At 31.0% G+C, this 23,508-nt stretch overlaps 1 protein-coding gene across 3 annotated transcripts; it reads right to left on the bottom strand.

Moving 5' to 3' along the window:
- Positions 1 to 1,668: 1,668 nt before the first annotated feature.
- On the bottom strand, positions 1,669 to 23,127 carry LOC139495206 (ficolin-2-like). 3 transcript variants are annotated; one of them, XM_071283418.1, is made up of 10 exons: positions 23,066 to 23,127; positions 22,264 to 22,313; positions 21,060 to 21,142; positions 20,279 to 20,350; positions 19,497 to 19,626; positions 18,960 to 19,042; positions 18,354 to 18,425; positions 17,843 to 17,972; positions 16,763 to 16,885; positions 1,669 to 1,923 (listed from the first exon to the last, which is right to left on the bottom strand). In XM_071283418.1, the coding sequence occupies exons 3-10, from the start codon at positions 21,108 to 21,110 to the stop codon at positions 1,679 to 1,681; spliced, it is 906 nt and encodes a 301-aa protein (XP_071139519.1). In that variant the 5' UTR covers positions 21,111 to 21,142; positions 22,264 to 22,313; positions 23,066 to 23,127; the 3' UTR covers positions 1,669 to 1,678. The 3 variants fall into 3 exon arrangements, with proteins under 3 accessions (XP_071139519.1, XP_071139520.1, XP_071139521.1); XM_071283419.1 differs by having other exon boundaries at positions 18,960 to 19,036; XM_071283420.1 differs by lacking the exons at positions 16,763 to 16,885; positions 17,843 to 17,972; positions 18,354 to 18,425; ... (4 more) ...; positions 22,264 to 22,313; positions 23,066 to 23,127 and adding exons at positions 6,056 to 6,223; positions 8,419 to 8,515; positions 9,584 to 9,702; positions 10,828 to 10,944; positions 12,763 to 12,893.
- Positions 23,128 to 23,508: the final 381 nt, after the last annotated feature.

Here is a 23,508-nt window from a genome sequence, read left to right as displayed (position 1 = left end):
CTGTTTTTTGTTTTTTTACACTCAAGATTCAACTTTAACAGGGTATAGCTTGAAAAGTAGCACGGTTGCTAAGGACTTTCTTTGCACCAATCGATTCCTCAGACATTTTAGAATCGTCTCATAAATTTAAAAAAAAATCGATTGTCTAATATAATAGAAAATCTTGGAAATGTAACAATTCCTGCCGAATTTCACGATTTTCCCTATATATCCTTTGTAATTTTGGTGTATGATGCTGTTAACTTCAACAGCTCGTATCTCAAAAACGAAAACGGTTACCCCCTTTTTTTATTTTATTTTCCGATTTATTTTTACAAGAAAAATCTACATGTAAATTTTTTTAAAAATCCATTGTGTAGTTTAATTACGTACACTTCGCCTTAAAGTATTTTTACTAAAATTCGTGTTTAAAGTATTTTTACTGAAATTCTTAACCACATTAGTTTTTTTTATTAGTTACATCTTTGGGTTTGCTAATATTATAATTGGACCTAATATGATTTACATATTAGTACCATGCGTATATAACTTAAACATGAAGATATTTACTCTTTACGTAAATCAGATGAATTTTCACTCAAAAGTCGATTTTCATATAAAAATGACTGTGTGGCAAAGAAAAAGAAAAAAGAAAGAGAGAATCTTCCCAATGCAGGCCTAGAGGCAATCTTATTAGCACATTTCTAAAATCTAAGTGTAAATTTATAAAACTTATTGTGAATTTTTTAGGAGGACAGTTTTTTTTTTTGAAACTGAGTTCCTCCAAAGGAGAATATTTATTGACTGGCTCTAGCAGTTGCATTATAGTATGATTTGTACACATCCATATAAAAAAATTCACAATCGTATGTAAGAATACGACAAACAAAAGAATCAAATAAAACTAGTTGTTTAATGAACTTTCATTTTTAATTTTGGATTCATATTCACGTTGCACCTAATTATTAAAATGTTTAATCACCTAAAAAGATAAGTTAATTAATGTATCGCCTCCCAAATAAAGTAATGACAACATATTATCAAAGAGCAATGTTAACATCTAATCCCGTCTTTTAAGATTAATGTTTTTATTCTGGAGTACAAATTCAAAAGTGTTTCGTTCTCTTCAAAGGTGACACATTAATATACTTATCAGCTATGAGGTCCCAACTCATGTCTTTTTGTTTTCAATGTATACGTGTTTGTGTTGTATATCTTTATTTGTAAAATAAAAGTACTGAACCGATTTCAAATATGCTTTGCATTTCGTAGGCCTACATAAACAGTTTAATGGTACATGTGGAAATCATTAAATGCTCATACAAATATGGACGGATACACCTGCCTTATATTATTAATAGTAAAAAAAAAGAATTCCTCTACTAGTATTTTAATGTGTTGTGCTAAATATTTAGTGGAATTTAACCCAAAACATATAATCATTCGAATTTATGTTAATGGTTTACACAATGGCGCAAAAAATAAAATCCACAAAAAAAGTACAATATATGTTATCTATCTGTTGATTATTTTCCCAGAACTGACAGTATGGAATCAAATCCTAATATTATTCACATTTGAAGGCAGTTGATGTGGTAAACACAAATACATTAGCAAAGAACAGGAATACAAAAAGAGCAAGCATATTGATGGTATCAATAAATAATGTTAATGATAATAAATAAAACATTTGATATAATTAATGGATTCTTTTAATCATCATTATACTTTTCGATACACCACCGCTCAAAGCAGCCCAATACATTTTCCCTGAATTTTTATTATAAGCTTTGTTCAAGTCTGAATAGTAATTGCTGCTATACCACCAAGCACTCTTAAGAAGAACTGCATAGTTACCATTGTATTTGTCATTGTCTCTGTCTTTTGTTGTGAATGGTTTACCGTTTGCCTTCACAATATCATTATGATTATCCAAGCAGTCATCTACAAATGATCAAAATACCTGATACACATACTCATAATATGATATATTCATTATATGGGAGAGGCGGACGAAACGACAAACAAAAATAATGAAAAATGAATAGAAACTGCGATTATACTTGTCGCAAAAGCTATGCATTGTATAATATATAACGGTTTATATAGCTAATGTCTTTTCTACCTCAGGAATAGACTACATAAGTTGTATTTGGCAAAACATTTTAAGAATGTTTGGTCGGCAGTGCTCTTCAACTTCGTACTTTATTTGGCCTTTTAATTGTTTTTATTCGAGTGTCACTGATGAGTATTTTGTAGACGAAACGCACGTCTGGCACAAATACAAAATTTCAATCCTGGTTTCTATTGTGAGTTTTTCCATTATTACCATCACTATAAATTCTATCATTTTTTTTCATTTTAACTTGAAATATTTTTTCTACCTAAGTTAGACAAATCCATATGTTATCTAACTTTTCAAAACTTTAAAAAAATTTATGGTTTTCAATACTTTTCAACTTCCTATGATATTTTGGTTTTGCTCTATCTTTTTTTCGAATGTCTATAAAGAATCACTGCACATGTTTTTGCTTGAGTGTTTGAAGTCAGGATACACACCATGTATTTATTTTTGATTGTGAAGTATTGGTAATGACTCTTCTGCGTCCAAGTCAGATATGCAATAACTTAACATCACTCGACCATGATAATGATCTTATTTTATGGAACGCCAAAACTGTTTTGTTATGACCATTTTCATTATATGATGTGCATTTACCTTTTTATAATGAACACTTTTCATTATATGATCTGCAACCAACTTTATATGACGTGCAAATATGTTTATATTATGTGCAAGTATCTTTATATGGTGTCCAAACATCTTTATATGATGTGCTAATATACTTAAATGATGTGCATACATACTTATATGATGTGCATACATACTTATATGATGTGCAAATATCCTTATATTATGTGCAAATGTATTTATATGATGTTCAAATGTTCTTATATGATGTGCAATTATACTTATATGATGTGAACATGAACACATCCTTATATGATGTGCAAATATACTTATATGATGTTCAAATATTCTTATATGATGTGCAAATATCCTTATATGATGTGCAAATATACTTATATGATGAGTATTTTCCCTTTATATTATGTGCAAACATCTTTATATGATGTGGTTGTGTCATTATATTACGTAATCTTATATCATGTGGTTCGGTTTACTTTAATATTATTATATGATGTCAACACGTCATTATATGATGTGCTTTCATCGTCGTTATGGTCAATGAACATCATTACGATTAGAATAGTTACCGTCTACGTCAAACCTGATTCCAATCTGCTTCTGTGGAATTGATATAAACCCGGCTCAACTCTGTAGCTTTCGTTTGAAAAATGCTTGAGATTTAAAAAGAAAAAAAAACCTTGACATGTTGGTACCTCGATTTAAGATTAAAAAAAATCAATTCACTTATGGTTTGAAAATTGTCAAATTATGAATTGTAAAGTATTATAGTTTTGATGAATGGGACTACAATAATAAACATACGGGGTCTGCAATAATGGATTACAATAATAAACATACGGGGTCTACAATAATAAGAATGCAGTTAAATCTATTAAATTAAAGTTAAAAATAATTCTTTAATACCATGCTCTATGCTTATTTTAACAAGGGAACAAGGCTTATATGTGTCAATATCTTTAAACCAAGCGTTAGGGGTTTTTTTTTTTTTTTTTAATTAAAATGTAAATACATGAATTTCCAGTATGTTTATTTTTGGTAAATTTTGCCTTGCTGCGCTAATTTCTCTTATTGTATCCCTTTTCTGCAGAAATACACAAACATCGGACATTGATAGGGTAGTGACTAATACAATGGACCGGTCATTTGCAATCCCATCAAGAGGGGATGTAAAGAATTAAAGGGAGCCTTGCATTTATTTTTTCAATAGAATGGTGGTATTTAGTTGTTTATACTTATAGATTTGACGTCGCATAAGGTTATGGCAATGTGTTTGTTGTCCGTAATTTTTTTGTTGCCAGACAGTACAATAACTGTTATGAAATAAGGGGCTAAAACAAGACCAAACCAAACAATTTTTAGGCTTCTTTGATATGCTGAATCTAACGATATATTTATATTTTGGATATTGGATAATATAATGGTTAATTGTCCAATTTCAACTTTTTTTTTAAATTTTAGACCACATTAATTATGTGTCAATTTTTACGCCTCGCTACGCTGGCTTCCACACATGAAGTTCTAGATCCACTATAAACTTTCTATTTCAAACTGATAATGCAATAGACATTTAATGCGATTTTTTTTATAACGAACAAAAGAATTGAGAAATATGGGTGTTGTTCGCTGGCGGCCAGTTCAAGACTAAATACAAAATTGGTAATATTCGAAATTAAGGAATAAAATCAAAGACTGGTCGGCTCGGAAACAGAATAATATGTCTGGGTCAGGTGAAACGAATTCCTGTGAACTAGCATGTTAAAAATCCGGCTAAGGTGTCAGTCTAGTACAAAAAAGGATTAATATAAAAAAGAAGATGTGGTATGATTGCCAGTGAGAGAACTACCCACAAGAGACCAAATGACTCAGAAATTAACAACTAACGGTCAACGTACGGCCTTCAACAAAGAACAAAGCCTATACCGCATAGTCATCTATAAAAGGACCCGACATGACAAATATAAAACATTTCAAACGAAAAAAACTAAGGGCCTAATTTATGTACAAAAAAAGAACGAAAAACAAATATGTAACATATCAACAAACGACAACCACTGAATTACAGACTCCTGACTTAGGATAGGCACATGCATACAGAATGTGGCGGGGTTAAACATATAACCGGGATCTCAACATCCCCTCCTAACCTGGGACAGTGGTAACACAGTGCAACAAAAAAAAACCAAACTATCAAAATCAGTTGAAAAGGCTGAACTCATCAGATGGATACAAATAGAAATACGTCTAACAATAACACACAGTGGACCAGGCCGGATAGATCCCAACAACAAAAAGACACTTAGTACTGATCTGAGTGTACTCGCAGTTACTGACGTCTAGTTCAAAGCCACTTACAACTAATAAAACAATTATTCATCTAATACTTAATTATCAATCAGTACACATTCAACATCCAATGGATTCAGTGTACAGATGTCATCAACAGTCAGAGAAAAACATGACCTTGTGATATTCATTTCCCATTATATAAAAAAGAAGATGTGGTATAATTGCAAATGAGACAACTGTCCACAAGAGAGTTATGTTCTCGTACGATTACGCATATCAATTTGCCGCTGGACGTGAAGCATCCGTTTATAATCAACTAATGAAGCTGTGCAACAAATGCATGTAAACATAATAAAAAGATGCACGCAAATGCTATGCCCCGAGTTGAAGATCATCCAATATCTCCTTTAATCCATTTTGTAGGGGGAAAAGGGGGGGGGGGGGGGTTCTGGGCCTCGGTGGCTAAGTGGTCTAAGTAATCGACCTACTGTAATTATAGCCTGCCGCACTTTTGCGCCTGTCCCAAGTCAGGAGCCTCTGCTGGCCTTTGTAAGTCTTGTATGATGGAGTTTATCACTACATTGAAGACCCATTGGTGGCCTTAGCCTGTTATCTGCTTTGTGGTCGGGTTGTCGTCGCTTTGAAACATTCCCCATTTCCATTCTGAATTTTTATAGGTTGTGAGTTCGAATCCCACACGAGGCAGGTAAGCGCGACTACAATCTTAATTGAACAGATAATATCAGTTTTCGTACCGAAAGTCTGCGGTTCTCTCTGGGGACTTCGGCTTCCTCCATCGATATTAACTCACCGCCACATTTACATCATAAAAGTATATTTGCCATTCATGTAAATATCGTTGCACATCATATTATGACAAGTGCACATCATATAAAGGTAAATGTACATCATATAATGAAAAATGGTCATACCAAGACAGTTTTTGCGTTCCATAATATTTTGTTTAATGATCAAATGTAGAATTTTATGGTCACTCTTGTTATGTTTTTCATGAAAAGACCAAGATGATAGAATAAAGAAAAGTTCTCGACTTCGGCATTCGTTTCTAAAACTTACACCCTGCATCTCCGCTATACCCTGTTGCTAAAAGAACATACAAAGACTGATCATCGCTGATTTCAAATGTGGTATAATTGGCTGTGTGGTGTTCACCTCCTGCAGTTTCCATATATATACTTAATTCGTGACGACCGTTTGTTGATATCAAATGTATGTTATAATTTCCTGAAAATAATGTTCAATTATGTTTGTGTATTAAGATTATGCATTTGACAATTTGTTTATGTACACCCGGTAGAATAAAAAGCAAGTACTATTTGTATGCATTTCTATAGAAATAGGAATCAGGATGATGCTTTGACAAAACGGATGTAAAATACTTGAAATTTCCGAAAACAACGCTCGGGGTGTACGAAGCGCTTTTGTTCAATTAATCTTTTTCGGGAACATCCAAGCTTTATTATCTGAATGTGTAGGATACACAATTCCTCTGCAAAACTATTTAAGTAAAATAATTCCTATATAGAGATTGCAGATGATTTTAGTAACTATTATGATGTTCTAATACATGTTGTATAGCTCTTAACTTTTGAGGTTTATAGCTGATGAATTTTCAAAAATGTTTTCGAGATAATTGGCAATTAAAATAAAAAACTAAAAAAATCTGTTAAAGGACATATAATTTTATAATAAGTTACGTAAATCGTTAATTCACACTAATCCTCTTTTAATAGCAAATATGTTTGCAGAAAAAAGCAATTTAAAGAGAGAAGCGGATGCATGATAATAGTAAACTTTTAAAATTCTAAGGGTTAACCACTTAAGCGACAGCTGAGTCTTTTATATTGTGTGGAACGAAATACGCATCTTCGCACGCTCTCTCATGAAAAAGAGAATTGAGGATAAAGATTTTCTGCTTGATATATGCATATGACACCCGCCGTTTTACTCTTATCAAAAATTGTATGATGAGTCAGATCTAGTGATAAGGAGCAGCCTACTCAAAATTATAATCAACATAGTTTTCTGAGGTTGAAATATAATGAATCTATAACGGAGACAAAAATGAAGTTAAAAAGGGAACCTAAAGGAATCGTGTGAACGCCATCACGTTCACTACCATTCTCTATGTAAAGAACCACTTATTCAGTCGGGAAGAACATATATCAAATCATATATATTTCACACAAAATAGATCCTACGCCATGTACGCATAGATGGCACTTTCAAATTAGTATTGTATGAAACATTGTGAAATAAAAAATTTAGGACATTATATCACTGTTGATCCACTGTTGAATACTCAATCGAAAGTACAATCAAAATGTATAAAGTTGAAAAAGCGGAGAATATCCTGCCAGTAAGAAATACAATAGTTGTACCTTCTTATCTCAAATATCAAATGAACACAATACCCAATCAGAAATATATCGAATTTGTTACACCAAGTCGTGCTTTTGTATAATTTTTAAACTGTTACTTTTTTTTTTAAAATAAGGGAAATATATATAATTTCCTGAAATCGGAGGGTTCAACATAGATAGCAAAGAGCCAATGATATGTCGTTTGAACCTCTGACAATAGCTTTTTGCCAAATGAAAAACCTCGGCAAATAACAATATAAGTCGATAGTGATAATGAATACAATATCTTTAGAGCGCATTATATTATAAAACAATTACTCTTAATGCGTAAAATTAATAAAATAAAAAAAAACACAACATAAAACATACAAATACAAAGCACAAACTAATACAAATCAAAACAAGCAGATAAAGATTACAAACATTGCATGCATTTGGTTTATCAACATACATTCCCAGATTTCTCACACAAGAAACTTCGCTTAGCACTGTTACACTCCATGTCAGAGGAAAACTCGAAAGGATGCTTTAAGCGGGGCGAAAGATACCAGAGGGACATTAAAACTCCATTGGTGTTGGGTTGCAAAGATAACTCATTCAATAAAAAAGCTTTTGATCGATAATTTAAAATTTACTAGCATAACTACGCAAGAACATTTTATTGCAGTAAAAACTACAGTTTGTTGACAGACCTAGAAAGAGTTCATCTTTAATTAACTACAAGAATAGTTAGTTATACTTTTCTTATTTGAAATCTTAAACATTCGTAGATATATTTTTTGTTTTTAGTTTAATGCATATGTATATACAAAATGTTCACAACTTGTGTTAATCAAACTATGATCTGGCGTCAGTATGTTAGTTAAGAGATAATATTTTTGATTCTTTAAAATTACACGGATAAAACTTTTGGCGTAGAATTGACAGGTTGAAATTTGTAACTGCTGAACAGATTTTGGCGTTTTGATCTTTAATATTTTTTCCGCACCGTACGTTATTGAATTTATTGAACAGTTTGATATTATATTTAAAATATTTGCAAATTGATGTAGATACCTAGCCAATATTCTCCGTAAGCCGACCCAAATCCATGTTTATATTCATTCCAAGTTCGATAAAAATCCACAGAACCATTCTGCCTTCTTTGTATAACCTTTGAAAGTACGAGATAGAATTGTTTTATTTGAATGTATTATACATCAATCAACCCCTCAAAGTTAATCAATTAGTTTTGTTGTGCTACGGGTTTATCCAAAACCATTTAAAGGAGTAAAAATTGTACAAAATTGTTACAATGTAAACTATTAGTTATTTATTGGACATTAGAATGCTTCTGCTACATAAATATGGGCTGTTTTTGACCATACAATGCACATATATCGGGTACTAGCACCATTAAGTCGTGCTAAATTACTGAAATCTTCAATATTCTAGCATTTTAATTAAATTTTAGACGGTTTCCGTGTAAAACGAAAGTGGCCGCATTCGTGTTCATCCTTAATATTGAAATGTAAGTTGTATTTGATGATAATACATAACATATATAAAGGTTGAGGATGAACACGGATGCGGCCACTTTCATTTTTGACAAAAACCATCTGAAAAATTGACATTTTCGGCATATTTGGTAGATTTTTCATATTTGAGCTTGAATTGGGTCGTTTTTAATGACCAAATCAGTTAAAATCTTTCACATAAACTAATTGAATCAAATAAAATAGACACTTAAGTGTTTAAAAAGTGGTCAAAATCTTTCGTTAGATGAAACTGAAATTTGAGGCCAAAATCGGTCCTTACCGGACCTACTCCTTTAAAATCATATTTTCAAAAACATATCAAAAGTTATGTTGTTAATGGAACAGAGTGTGTTGTTCAGTCTTTATCTTTATGTTGGGTTTTTGTCTGTTATTTTTGTTTTTAATTTTGTCTATGATGTTGACAATTGAAAAATAGATATAAGAATTATAATTGTGAACGTCACATGCTTGATTTGTCTACTAAAGACTAATAAGTGACGTTTTTTTCGTAAAAAGTTTAAAAGGCCATACAAAGTTAAATTGAAGGGCAAGGAAGGCCTAAAATTCCTAAAAGTTTTGCCAACTCTACAACTTATGTAAACTATTTTCAACTTTTGAGTTTGAATGTTCCACTTTATTCTTTTGACGCAATGTAAACTTAATAACTATCACGTAGACTTTTTGGATTTGTTATACACACTTACAGTCCATTTTTCGTTTTGACGTACGACACAAAAAACACGAATTGGTTGGTTTACTCCTCTTGGATATATTGTGTATATACCATCCTTTGTTATTGGCAGATCAGCACATTCAATACCTCCTAAAAAACTAAATAATTCTTATCAGAGCCAACTTTCATACTTTCTGATAATAAACTCATCATAGATACAAGGATTCAAAAAATTTAATTACGCCAGACGTGCGTTTCGTCTTAAAAAGACTCATCAATGACGCTCGATTCAAAAACTGTTTAAAGGGCCAAATTATAAAGTACGAAGTTGAAGATTATTGAGGACCAAAAATTCCTAAACGTTTTGCGAAATACAGCTAAGGTAATCTATTCCTGAGGTAGAAAAGCCTTAGTTTTTCAAAAATTCAAAGTTTTGTTAACAGTTTATTTATAATTATGAACATATAAATGATAACTCAAGTCAACACAGAAGTGATGACTACTGGGCTTGTGATACCCTTGGTGAAACAAATCTCCACCAGCAGTTGCATGATTATATTATCTACAAAGTAAATCTGAGAAAAAATAAGTACCGTGTTTTTTCACACTGCGTGTAAACTACCTGTACTATCCAACTGAGTATATACAACTGCGTTAGTTAGTTCTTCTGCTATCTTTGATGATTAACAGCAGAGTTCGGTAGTTACAAAATGTATAAACAAATGTGTTTAACCTGAATATGTTCTCCATTAAAGACCTTTTGGTGACCTTCTGCTGTTGTCTGTTCTATGGTCGGGTTGTTGTCTCTTTGACACATTCCCCATTTCCATTCTCAATTTTATTTATCAAGTAACTTTAAAAGAAAATATCCAGCACACATATCTATGCCATGCATTTTTTTTAATATTTTTATATTATTCATTGAAGTTGTGTTATTATTTTTTTGCAAAAATTAAACAACACTTAAAACCTGACAGTATATCTTAACAAATTGAGTAAAAACATCCAAAATCAATTTGTCTGCTAGTTAAACTTTCCGGATGTACAATTTATTATATTGAGATTGTATCGCCGTTGATAATTTTTTTTATATTTACCAAGCTTTTATTGCCAACATAACAACATGTTAGTCTGAGTCAAATTCATTACTTACATCAAAGCTTGACTTTGAGATATAGAACCAGTCAACACATGTTAGAGACAAAATCAAAAAGTCTGCCTGATCTCGTTTCATTATGATGAAAAACATGTTGTTAGCTTAAAGTGTTTACTCACTTAAACATTGAGATCCAGACCAATACTCTGAGGTTGAAGTACATACACATGTGGAATCAATACATCGAAAAGTTTCACATTCATCATTTGAAGTACATGTCGAATTGAAACTCTTTTCTACAATTATAAAAGTAAAATATGCATTGCTAACTTTTATATGTGCTATCCATATGATAGCTGTTTCTTACATTCAACTGGTGAGTTAAGATAATGCAAATAGTTGAAATATAACTGATAGTAAATTGGTTAAAAGATTTTGTTTTTGCAGTTTTTATGACAATGCATTTTCAGAAATGATCGACAGACCAAAATTGAGTGTGTATCTTCAGTCATTATATTTTGCAAAACTAGCTGCTGTAATGTCTTATTCCTGATATATTTGTGATAATTCTATTATTTTATCTCTTTTCAACAAATATGTATGCTTAATATATATATATTATTGTTGAAAACTTCGCTTGAAAATAAAGTCTATCCCAACAGTAATTATATTTAATCTTTAAAATGGCTTTTGATTTCTTTTGCATGAGATGCAAATATCAGTCAACATGAAGTTGATCGTAGTTGTCTAAGGAATTATCTGCTCATTAGAGTAATGCACAGTTTATCCAATCGTTAGATGAAGAGGAGAACAGAGTATTTATCTAGTAATTCTCTTAATTTGAGTATTCAACTTCCAAAAACGTGATAATTCTGCTATTCGTTTTAGCAATGTATACGTTTTACATTTGCTAAGAAAACACTGTGTATATTGGCCAGTCGTGCAGTAGATTTCCACATTATCAACATTGGTTCTGAACAAAGTATGTTGTAGTTTGACACGGATAGGTCTTTTTTTTTCCTTGTATATATAAACATCGATGAAATATTAAATATCATTTTATTAGTGTTGTCAAATCTTACACTTTTGCCTAACCGGTTACTCGGATAATCGTTCGACCGATTAATCGGTTAACCGGTAGTTTAAGTTGATGTTTGAAGGCCTTATCAACAGTACCTTACACACATCTATAAGAAGATGTGGTATGAGTGTCAATGTGACTTTACCTTCCATCAAAGTCAAACATTTACGTTTGTATAATACGATGAATTGAAGTTTGTCCTTTGGTATTATAAGGCTTGTCTGTGAAGATTCCTGTCGAAGTTTGACTTTTTATAATCAAATACACGGTATCGACTATGGCGTTTGTACTAACTTCAGATTGAAAAAAAAAAACAAAAATAAAACTTCCTGATTTCGTAGAATTGAATAAGTCAAACCGATGATTCTTTCATTTTCTCTTGTTGTCTCCGATTGACTTGCACGACGGAGATTGCACATTCAGGTGTAGGTCTACACAAATTTAGATCAAACATGAAATAATGAAGTAAATCGTAAAATCTAATCCTATTACTGATTTAAAGTTACTGTTAAAAAAACATGTAACTAATTATGTTTCCTTAAGATCTTGCCCCGAGCTGAGAGACAAGTTTTTATTAATTTTATATTTTTGAATTAACAATAGAAATCAATATACTGGACAATTGATCCGTCAAATTAATTACCACGACGACAATTTTAAAGAAAACATAACTATTAAATAAACTCATCATAGATACCAGGACTAAATTTAGTATATACGCCAGACGCGCGTTTCGTCTACAAAAAGACTCATGAGTGACGCTCGAATCTAAAAAAAAGTTAAAAAGGCCAAATAAAGTACGAAGTTGAAGAGCATTGAGGATCAAAATTAAATGATTTCAATACAAATTTATATCAAATCTATCAAAATTGAAAAATAATCCGGTTAACCGGTTAACGTTTTTGGTATTCGGTATTCGGTCGTTCGACCGGTTAACCGTTGACAACACTACATTTTATAGATAAAGGATAAACATCGGTTCAAACTTTCATTAAAGTATATACGTTTTTGATAATTAATATGTTTCACCTACTGTTTGTGCATGACGAACCCATCCAGTAGTCATGAGCATAATCACATTGGCATTTCCCATGTAGACAAAACAAACTTTCTATGCACTCTCTAGTAGCATCACAAGTAGAGTTTACGCTTTTACCTGTAAGATAAAAGAAATTCAACATGTGGTTTTTTTTGGGGGAACTACTAGTATGTGACTAATCCTTGATGTTTAAGTTAAAATTCATTTCATTTCTGTTCTTATTAAAATACGTTTACATTTATTTCATTTTTCCAACAGTCACATTTGTGTGACATAGATGTGGTATGAGACAACTCTTCATCCAAGTCACAATTGTTTTTTAAATCTGTTTAAATGTCACCCTTTTCGTTCATTTTATAAACTAAGTTTTCCAAACTGATTGCCTTCTACATCTTATTTGGTAGACAACTGGTTCCATTCCAATACTGTTTTGAAAGACAGCTACATTTATTTCGTATGCATAGCAATGAAGCATGGCATTGTCTACTTTCAGTGCAAGCCTCACCGTTTATTTTTTCTGCAAAATAGTATTTAAAATTCATATTTAGTACATGTAGCAATGCCTGTCAAATGTCAGGAAACTGACAGCTACTTTCAATTCATTTTGGTGTGTTTGAGGTTTTGTTTTCCGTTTTGAATTTTTCTTGAAGTTCAGTATTTGTGTTATTTCTTACTTTTGTCAATGCAATCAATTTTCGCATAAAGAAGAAAATTCCTTATTAATTATGCGGCTATATTTATGTACATGATGAAGTCATATGGTCAGTTTTGGTTGATGCAGTCAAATGTTTTGGTTTATATGAATCAGTCTCAGATGTGAAAACTGCTGATTTTTTATGGATTCAATTTTTTTAATAAAAAGAGGACCTAGTCCATATTTCAAGTTAACTTATTGTGATCCTTGGACTGTTTATAGCAGTCCTAAATCCTGTCACAGAGTAACGTTGACAAGTCAAAATGACTGGTTAGCAAGTTAACCTGTTGTACAATTTTAGGTTGCAACTATCTGTACTCAGTCATATCATAAAACTGCAGAGAGGCGCAAGTTTTTTTCTTTCCTTCTTGAACAAATAATATAGACTGTTGGCATCAATGTTATTTGAATCTTTTGCAAGTGATGTGATTTCCAATATTATGACATTTTCGCTTTACACCAACCTAATATCTTTATTTATTGCATTGCATTGAAGCATGACGATAAAATACAAAAACACTACATTAACGTTTGAAGACGCAGTTTTGCTGGAATTGATTTTATTAAGAATTTAACCAAATCTGTTACTTTAATCCTTTATGTTACTAGATTTATTATGATTTTATTTAGAACAATCAAATAAGATAATAATACGATTACATGTAATACAAATTCATCCATTATTACTCCGTTAATTTACTTAAACTGTATGTTATGATCGCCTCAAAGTGTTATTTTTATAACTATAAAACTTTCGCATTAAAACATTTTAAGGTTAACGATATAGATTTAAGCTCGCCTGATTGTTCTGGTTGATAAAAATTTAGAAATTTGTTTCAAAATGCCTCTGAAGAAAATGGTGCATTTAACCTGGTATAATATCTAGCTTAACCTTTATTTGTATGCCAGTGGCACACATTTCAATTATTTTGACAAAACTGTATGAATAGCATTTCATATTTTTTAAAAAACATGGCAATTTTACTTCGAATAATTTTTTTTACACTTAATTTTTTAATTGATAAGATCTTTCTTTGAAAATGTTTTGTGGCAATCAAAAAAAGTTTTCGTTTTTGATATGATATATGAAAGGAACATAAGGCCTTTTATTTGTGAAATTCAACTACTGTATCATTAGCTGGTAAACAATTAGATTGTATTGTCAAATGTGGCAGGTGCACTCGACTTCAATCTAAATTGCATATAATTGTGAGTTTTCCTACCAAAGGTAAAAATCCAGCTTCTTCCACTAATATGAATTGATCGCCACTATGTAACCAATTGTCTTGGTAGTGACTTTTAACACAAATCAATCAAATCAATTCAATATGTGTGACTAATGTTATGCAATATTTAATGCAGTCGTGCACATTCGTTGACCTTTTGATTTTATACATATAAAACGGATTAAACTGTTCTTCCCGAAAACAATTCAACAGTGTGCAATCCGTAAATGTGTACATATCTTCTTGTCAAAATCTGTATATGTTTTATTTTTTTACTTTTCAATTCATCATGAATAAAATTTAAAATAAATGTTGCAGTTACATTATCTGTCGCAGTAACGTGGTATTTTTGTGTACTTTCAAAGTACACGTGTTTAACTGGGACGAAACTGATGTTTAATGATCCAATAATCCCTAGTGTTCGTGTTAATTTTTTCAATGCTCTAGGTATATAAATATACATAGAGAGATAATGAAATTAAAAGAAAGATGTATATATTCAACTGCATTTTTTCTGTTCTATGTGATTTGAAGAAGAAAAGTTTAAAAAGATGATATTCAAAATGTGTTGCATATTTGAAAAAAAGTTAGAAAGATAAAACAACTAAAGAACATCTTCTTTGAAAAGCAGAATTAGTTTAAAACGTGTAGTAATAAATAGATATAGGAAGATGTGGTGTGAGTGCTAGTGAGACAACTCTCCATCCAAAGAACAATTTAAAAAAAAAAGTAAACCATTATAGGTCAATGTACGGCCTTCAACACGGAGCATTGGCTCACACCGAACAAGAAGCTATAAAGGGCCTCACAATTACTAGTGTAAAACCATTCAAACGGGAAAACCAACGGTCTAATCTATATAAAATAAAACGAGAAACGAGAAACACGTATAAATTACAGAAATAAACGACAACTACTGTACATCAGATTCCTGACTTAGGACAGGTGCAAACATTTGCAGCGGGATTAAACGTTTTAATGGATCCAAACCTTCTCCCTTTTTCTGAAACAATAGCATAACATCACAACATAGAAAAACACACGATAAAATATCAATTGGCAGGCCTAACTCAATCAAAAAATGTAATAAAACATGTATGTGCAAAGGTACAAAAACATATAATGATCAAACCCATAAAAATTACTATAAACATGTTTGGTAAGTACGTTAAACGTTTATATACTAAAATTTATTACAAGAAGAATTAAGATGGGAATCTTGAGAATCACGTAACAAATAAATATATTACTATCGTTACTGTTCGGACGATTTTCAATAACCATTCATATTATGTTCATACATCTAGTATCATTCGTTTGTCTTTTTGTTGGGAGTCACTTATATTATTCATCTCATGGTGCATTTTTGTTTCATCTTGATTGAATTGATTGAATTGACTTATTATTATTTCTTTAACATTAACTCGACACGTTCTAATGTTTTTCAGGTCCCATGTTATAAGCTATTAGACCAACATTTTATCAAATTATTTATGAGTAGGAATTCGTCATTTTGTTCTGATTATTAGGTCTATATATATCTACTTCTCCGTGGAAAGACCTATTGATTTTGTTCTGATTATTAGTTTTTTTCTTCCGCCTAATTTTTGTTCTTGCGTAGCATTATTTGCGCGGAAAATATCGCTTAGATATTTGGTATAAATTCGTACAGTTTATACAGTTAGAATTATGCGTAGAGTGATATAACTCATTTACCATACACATTAATAGCCTAGGGTCTTTTGAATTGAGGTCCTTGGTTTGTGACCTTGAAATTAAGGTGAAGGTCATAGGTTAATAGGACGTTTTAGATTATGACCTTTGCCTTAAAATCATATTTATACATCATAAAGCCAATAACTGACATTTTAGACTGATTTTAATATGTTTTATATCAAAATAGATCTTTCTGATGGAAACATCTTCTATTGTTCTCTGAACAATTGGTTTTTAATTGTAAGTACATTTTTGGTTATAAATCTTTTAGACTGTTTTTTTTTCTTCTATATCCTTAACTTTGGCATAAAATTTATAACATGTTGTTTTTTTATAATTCTATTTATTACACACTTACTTGTAATGCAGGCTGTATTGTCCCAAAATTCATCTCTTGAAGCACATTTGCATCGTTCGGAAGAACATACTAGGTTACTGCCACATTCATTCGTTGACCTGCATGACGCATTTATCGTCTTTTCTTTATCAAGAAATTATAAAAATCAAAAGAATAATTTATAGATATTAGGTGAAAATACCAAGACAAGTTCCATACGCTATTTATAATGAATTTGATACGCTTAATATTCAAATCATAGGCAAAACACAATACCAAAATCATGTCTTTCTTGTTAAGGTAGCACAATACAAAGATTTTTCATCCCCAATCAGATATCTTTAAACTGATGTAATTCCCCTCATCTTTCTTTTAAATTTCATAAATGAGGTACCAAAAGAAAGAGGAAAGATTAATCTTTCAAATTGTGATAATTTCATTATGACATAATTATTACATAATTAATTGTTATGTAATTAGTTGCCATATTGTGATGTCCATACTTAAATGAATTTAGCTTCTTTGTTATTCATAGCATCCCAAAATATTTTATAGACTCTTGCACAACACAGTTTGACCTCCAACACTGTGTCTCAGATTTTTCTTATTGTATTTCATTCTCTCAGAAATCTTCAATAAAGTTTGCAACATCAATTCATATGAGACCACTAAATTCAATTGGGTATATAATTTGTTCTATTGATGTTTTTGGAAATCTGAGACACAGTTTTGGAGGTCAAATATTTTTGGATGCTATGAAGAACAAAGACGCTAAATTCATTTAAGTGTGGACATCACAATATAGCAACTAATTACATAATAATTAATTATGTAATAATTATGTCATAATGAAATTAACACAATTTGAAAGATTAATCTTTCTTCTTTCGTTTGGTACCTCATTTATAAAATATAAAAAAGGATTAAATGATTTACATCAGTTTAAAGTTGTCTCATTGGGAGTGAAAACATCTTTGTATTGTGCTACCTTAATTGATGCAATTTAAAACTAAAAGTGGACATTTAGATAAAACCCATATGTTTATTTTACCAATACAATGTGTGTTTGTACATGTTTGTTTGTGTATAAAAAGGACTTACGCTCCTGATGTGTACATTGGAGGTCAGTGTTACAAAGCTCCGTTCCATCACAACATCTTTCACATGTTAAATGTCTACCAGAAGATGTTCGTCTTCCCAAAATGTTTGTGTTTGAACCATGTAGACATAACTACAATCAAGTGAACATTATAGTAATTAATGTTTAATTAGAGTATAAGTAATTGATGAATCTAATAAATTTAAAGAAATAAAATGAGTGAAATGCAAATGTAAATAAACATATATTTTTAAAATTAGGCACATTTTAGAAGTATGTTATGTGTTATATTATTTGAATATGCAAATTAAGAGCAACATGAATCAGAAAATAATGATAGCCTACGGAAACAAGAAAAACGAAAAGCTCGGTTTGAGATGAAACAGATATTTCCACTTTTCCTAATTCAGATATAATATTCTTTTAACTTTTCAATCTATCCTTAGACATGTTAGATTTAAGAAAAGATGTATTTCAAACATGAAATTATTATTCTTATCCTTTTTTACATACCGATGAGTGCTTGCAGCCGAGATCATACTTCACATGTTGCGTTTCGGTCAAATACTTATGGAGAAAACAAACCTACAAAATGTATAAGTTCTGTATTTGAATATTATACTTATTTTATAAAGCAATATTATACTGTCAGTAACTAACGAAACACAGTCATTGTGACAATACATCCTATATCCTCTCTAAAACCGAAGTGTTTGAATTTGTTTTTTATTGCACCTTACGATCATATACCTTTTTTATAACTGTAAATCATGTCAAAGATGTTATTTGATCTATTATTTCTATTGATATATCTTGAAATGACGGTCTGTTTCACACTTACGTACTGGAAGATTTCGTATAGTGTTTTGTAATTGTTCACGGTCTAAGCTGTGTAAGTCATGTTGAAATCTATTTCACTTACGTACCATGCTCGTTGCTCATTTTAACATAAGTATTTAGTGTATTTGTTAATATTTTTATACCGAGCGTAAGAGGTGTGGTTCAATTATGACTATCTAAGTACAGTCCATCGAAATAGAACCTAGCTTTGTATCTAAATCGAAATAAGAACTTCAAATTGTAATATAACTAATGCGAAAAATGTATGACTACATATACCTCTCCTTTATCACATGCCATTGTGTTATTACAGACTTTCGGATTGTCCACATGATCACAGGATAGACATTTTTGTCCTGAAACTGAAAAACAAATTCCAAATACAATGAAATTTGATGCGATTGTCATACAAGTGAGAGATTTAGCGCTATAAAACCAGGTTCAATTCACAATTGTTTACATTTAAACATGACTGTACTAAGTCAGGAATATGACATTTGTTGACCATTAGTTCGATATCTTATATCATTTGATTATGCCATTTGATAAGGGACTTTCCGTTTTGAATTTTCCTCTGAGTGCTGTATTTTTGGATTTTACTTTTTTCTCATTACGTGTTTTATCTTAGAAAATACTATTCATGATTAATAATTGCCTTTCTTAATGAAACATACTGTGATAAATACATTTCATTATGTGTTTAATACATTAAATTACAAAGTGGTGTAAAAGAGGGACGAAAGATACCAAAGGGGCATGCAGGACAGTCAAACTCATAGATGGAAAATAAATTGACAATGTAACTTGGCTACATACTTGTTATTATATTTCCACATGAATGATCGTTATTACAGATATTAGAATCGTTGCAGCATTTTTGGCATGCAATATGGGCATGTTCGTTCCTCTTTCCGAGAATGTGTCCTGTTATATCCTTCTGGCATAGCTGCAAAACAGATTGGTTAATTCAGAAAATATTTCATACATCAAGCCTTTGAATATATACAAAATAAGAATTGATCTAATGTGTTAAGAAAAGTTTAAAGATGTTCACCTGTCAAAATTGCCATGAATTATTTCGGTAATTTTATTCACTTTGAAAGTCCGCTACACACGATACTGGTTCGGCTGTTTCGTTTTACCCCCGTATGATAATAAAAATAATATTATATATTTCATTTTTTTTTTATTAAATTGCATTTGTTACCTATAAATGTTCTTCCAAAAAATGAATGTAAATTATACCGTATCTGAATCTTGGCCTATATGTAAAATGTGGGTTTTGATTTCATAAATTGAGAAAACATGGTAGTATAATTAAGTTTGGCGTAACGTGGATTTACTAGTTTTGTGTATTGACGCGCATGCGCTAAAAGTAGATATACTGGGGTTATACTAGTTGACGATAATAGGTGTCATATTAGAGTTGAATATACAATCAGATTTCTTTTGTCAAAATTGTCATATATTTATTAAAGATGTCGGTTTTATACTGCCTATTATACCAATGAGTCAGCAATGATCTTCAGAAAACCATCGTGCTAGCCTAAATTTAAGGATAAGTAACATATTGTATCTATTGTGCATATAAAGTATACCTCCTGATAAGTACAACCAAAGTCGTATCTAGTTTCATTACCAAGGGTAAAGTATTTCTGGACAAAACAAATCTACAAAAAAATGAAATAAGATGGTAAATTACCACAATTACTCAATAATATTTTATTGAAGAAGGAAATGAATCCAGCAACTTTCGAATACGTCATTGGAATCAGTTTATAGTTTATTTTGTGATCCAATGTTCCGGCTTATTATTACACTTTAAAAAATAAACCCTTATCGGTCAAAGTACGACCGTCAATATAGTCTTGATCCACACCAAACTATAAAGGCCTCCAAAATGACTAGTGTAAAAGAATTAAAACAGGAAAACAAACAGCCTAGTCCATATACAACAGGAACAACGAGATCCACAACAGGACCACATTGACAACCACTGAACAGCAGGTTCCCGACTTTGGACAGGTGCAAACAAATGTAAATTCTCTTTAATTTAATTTAATTCATTAATCAAGACAAGTTTTAGTAAAGCGCTTTCAAAAATGTTTGGAATTTTATTAGGATCTTTGACGCAAGTAAACTCCTCGATAAACCACCGTCAACTGTGGCGTTACGAATATAAACATTAATTCGATTCACGTGATAATGTCGAAGCAACCTCCTAATGCATATGATGCATATTCGGAAGTGCTCTTGACATAATGTTGCCACATTTTCAATCATTTACAAATCATACACAACTGCAGATATATAGTAGGTCGAAATGTTTGCACATATGTGGAACCAATTACTGTTTATATAATTCTAATATAGTATTACCTCATCTTTATTACAGACCATAACATGTTGACATGTTTCATCTTCTTTCATACTGCTACATGAATAGCATACTCTTTCGCTGTCTAATAAACAAGAACAAATATGTTAAACCACATCAATTAATGTGCCTTTGACCTATGTTTTAATCGTAGTCAGGATCCGAATGCATTCAAGAACTAAATCTGGTCATCACAATACAACATTTTATAGTTACTGTAGGCTTGTTCATTCTTGTTTTTATATAAAATCATATAAGAAAAAAAATTTGCAGACACCTTGGATAATTATAGATATAGAGATATGTATTGAGTGCCAATGAGACAACTTGCCATCCAAGTCACGATTTGTAAAACTAAACCATTATAGGATACATTTAAAACATTATATAACGATACCTACATTCGATATAAACTTTTTTCATTTTTCAATGTTTAACCAGATTTAATTCACAGTTTTATGCCAGAGAATATACTGTAACTAGTCAAGAATATGACAGTTGTTATTCATTCGTTAGATTTGTTTGATCTTTTGATTTTACGATTTACTAACTAATGACCTTCTGTTTAGAGATTGTCTGAGAGTTCGGTATTTGTGTTTTTTTTATAATTTTGACCATAAGTTTTTTGATATAAAAATATATTCCTGTTAATGTATAACAGATGACAAGGCAATATAAAGTATGTGTAATTAAATCAAAATTAAAGCAGCAGATCATGCTCTTAGTATTCTGATATATCTTGTTATACGCAAAAATGACAAAGTTTTTACAAACGCCGATCTCGTACGTATGAATGTATCTCTACCGAGAAAATGCATTCAGATTTGAGTTTACATTTTAATAGAATTACCCCATTTTATTTTTTTAAAGCATTTTTATTGTCCTTTTGAATTTCGAAAGTAAATGTGTATCAACAGAAACACAAATGTCAACTTCGAGCAACATGACCCCTTAGCCACAAAACAAATAATCTTAACTAAACTTAAGTTTCCCTAATCATGCTACTTGTTTAGCTTTTCTAACACGGTATATGATATAAAAAAGACAAACAACATGTGACCAGCCTCATTTGTTGATATAATAACCAAAAATTAAGAATTATTTGGAACGTAATAAAAAAAAGGCCAGTTATGCAGTATATTCAATGGCAAGTAAGAAGCTTTATAGATAAACAACGTTATTCTAAAAATAGATAAACAATCATACTTATACTATTCGGCAGCACCGACAGCAGAACAAGCCATTAAGCATCAACCCTAAAACAAATACATTCATGTTACAACAAGTTATATAAAGCATTTTGGCGTTTATTCTAATACTGTTACTTATGCAGGTGATGTAATTGCATCTGTAATGATTCAGTTTTTGTTGTTCAGTTGAAGATATTTGATATCTTTGTGTTAATGTCGTTTTCGTCTATGTTATTGTGGTGTCTGTTTCTAACCAACTTATGCATTTTGAATTGTCATTTGGTAACTCTCACCTCTTTTTTCACTTGTGTTAAAGAATTTTTGACAATAAATTGTCAGATAATTTTGTATGTGTTCTATTTAATTTATGAGGGTTGTTTTAAATTAAATTTAAGATGTTCATGTATAGTACACACTTCTAGTGATATATGATCAGAAATGTTTAGGTATTTTTCAATCGATCTAGTAATATTCATGATTTAACTATAGACAGAAGAGCACAAAGTTTATGGTATGATTATACAAATATGCATTCAATTCGACTAAACAATAGTTACAAGAAGAAATACATCATTGCTGGAAAGAGCTTGACCTTAAGGTGTAACGTTATCTATTATTAACGACAACCTTTTACGCCTTTACAATGTAAATGTTATCTTATTGCGTAACGTCACCTAATTTTAACATGTCGTCTATTTCGTTTTCTAAACTTTGGCATAACGATGTAATCAAAATTACAAAACAAAAAACATCACTTTGAAAGATATCAAAGAAATTATGCCCTAGAAAATGCATATATGGCAACTAATAAAACTTACAAGCTATCATTCTGTGTTGACACTCAAGAATACAAGACGGGAACTGATTGTCTGCTTATCATCTAATTTACACTAAATGATACCTATTGAACATACAGAGATAAAAATCTAGAAGCGAAATACGTAGGTTGTATAACATTTTCTGTCGTAAGGATAGTGAGGTCCTTCCGCTTTTCCATGGAAACACTTTTCGATTTTGTTCTGATTAATTTAGTTTTTCTTCAGTTTTTTTTTTCTTTCGCGGTATTTTCGTTTTGCGTATTTTTTTGTTTTTTTTATCAAATAGAGACAACTCGACCAAAACGCAGACAACATGATGTTTGGTATATTGAATATGATAAAAGTGTAAACGCTTTTGAAATGACACCGCTTAGTAAACACGTTTGCTTGAAAGAGTTATCTCCCCAAATGTTGTTTTCTGTAAGCATTATTCCTTCCCTTCT

The sequence above is a fragment of the Mytilus edulis genome, chromosome 11 (genome assembly GCF_963676685.1).
Source record: "Mytilus edulis chromosome 11, xbMytEdul2.2, whole genome shotgun sequence".
Taxonomy (NCBI): Eukaryota; Metazoa; Mollusca; class Bivalvia; order Mytilida; family Mytilidae; genus Mytilus; species Mytilus edulis.
Note: the sequence above shows the minus strand (reverse complement) of the source record. Positions and strands in the feature narration are given on the sequence as shown.

Coding starts and splice junctions, on each gene's coding strand:
- LOC139495206 (XM_071283418.1), bottom strand. CDS start 21,110: ATGAAAGAAGATGAAACATGTCAACATGTTATGGTCTGTAATAAAGAT. Junction 19,627..20,278: donor TTGGTTGTACTTATCAGGAG/GTATACTTTATA, acceptor TCTGTTTTGCAG/CTATGCCAGAAGGATATAAC. Junction 19,043..19,496: donor ATGTGGAAATATAATAACAA/GTATGTAGCCAA, acceptor TTTGTTTTTCAG/TTTCAGGACAAAAATGTCTA.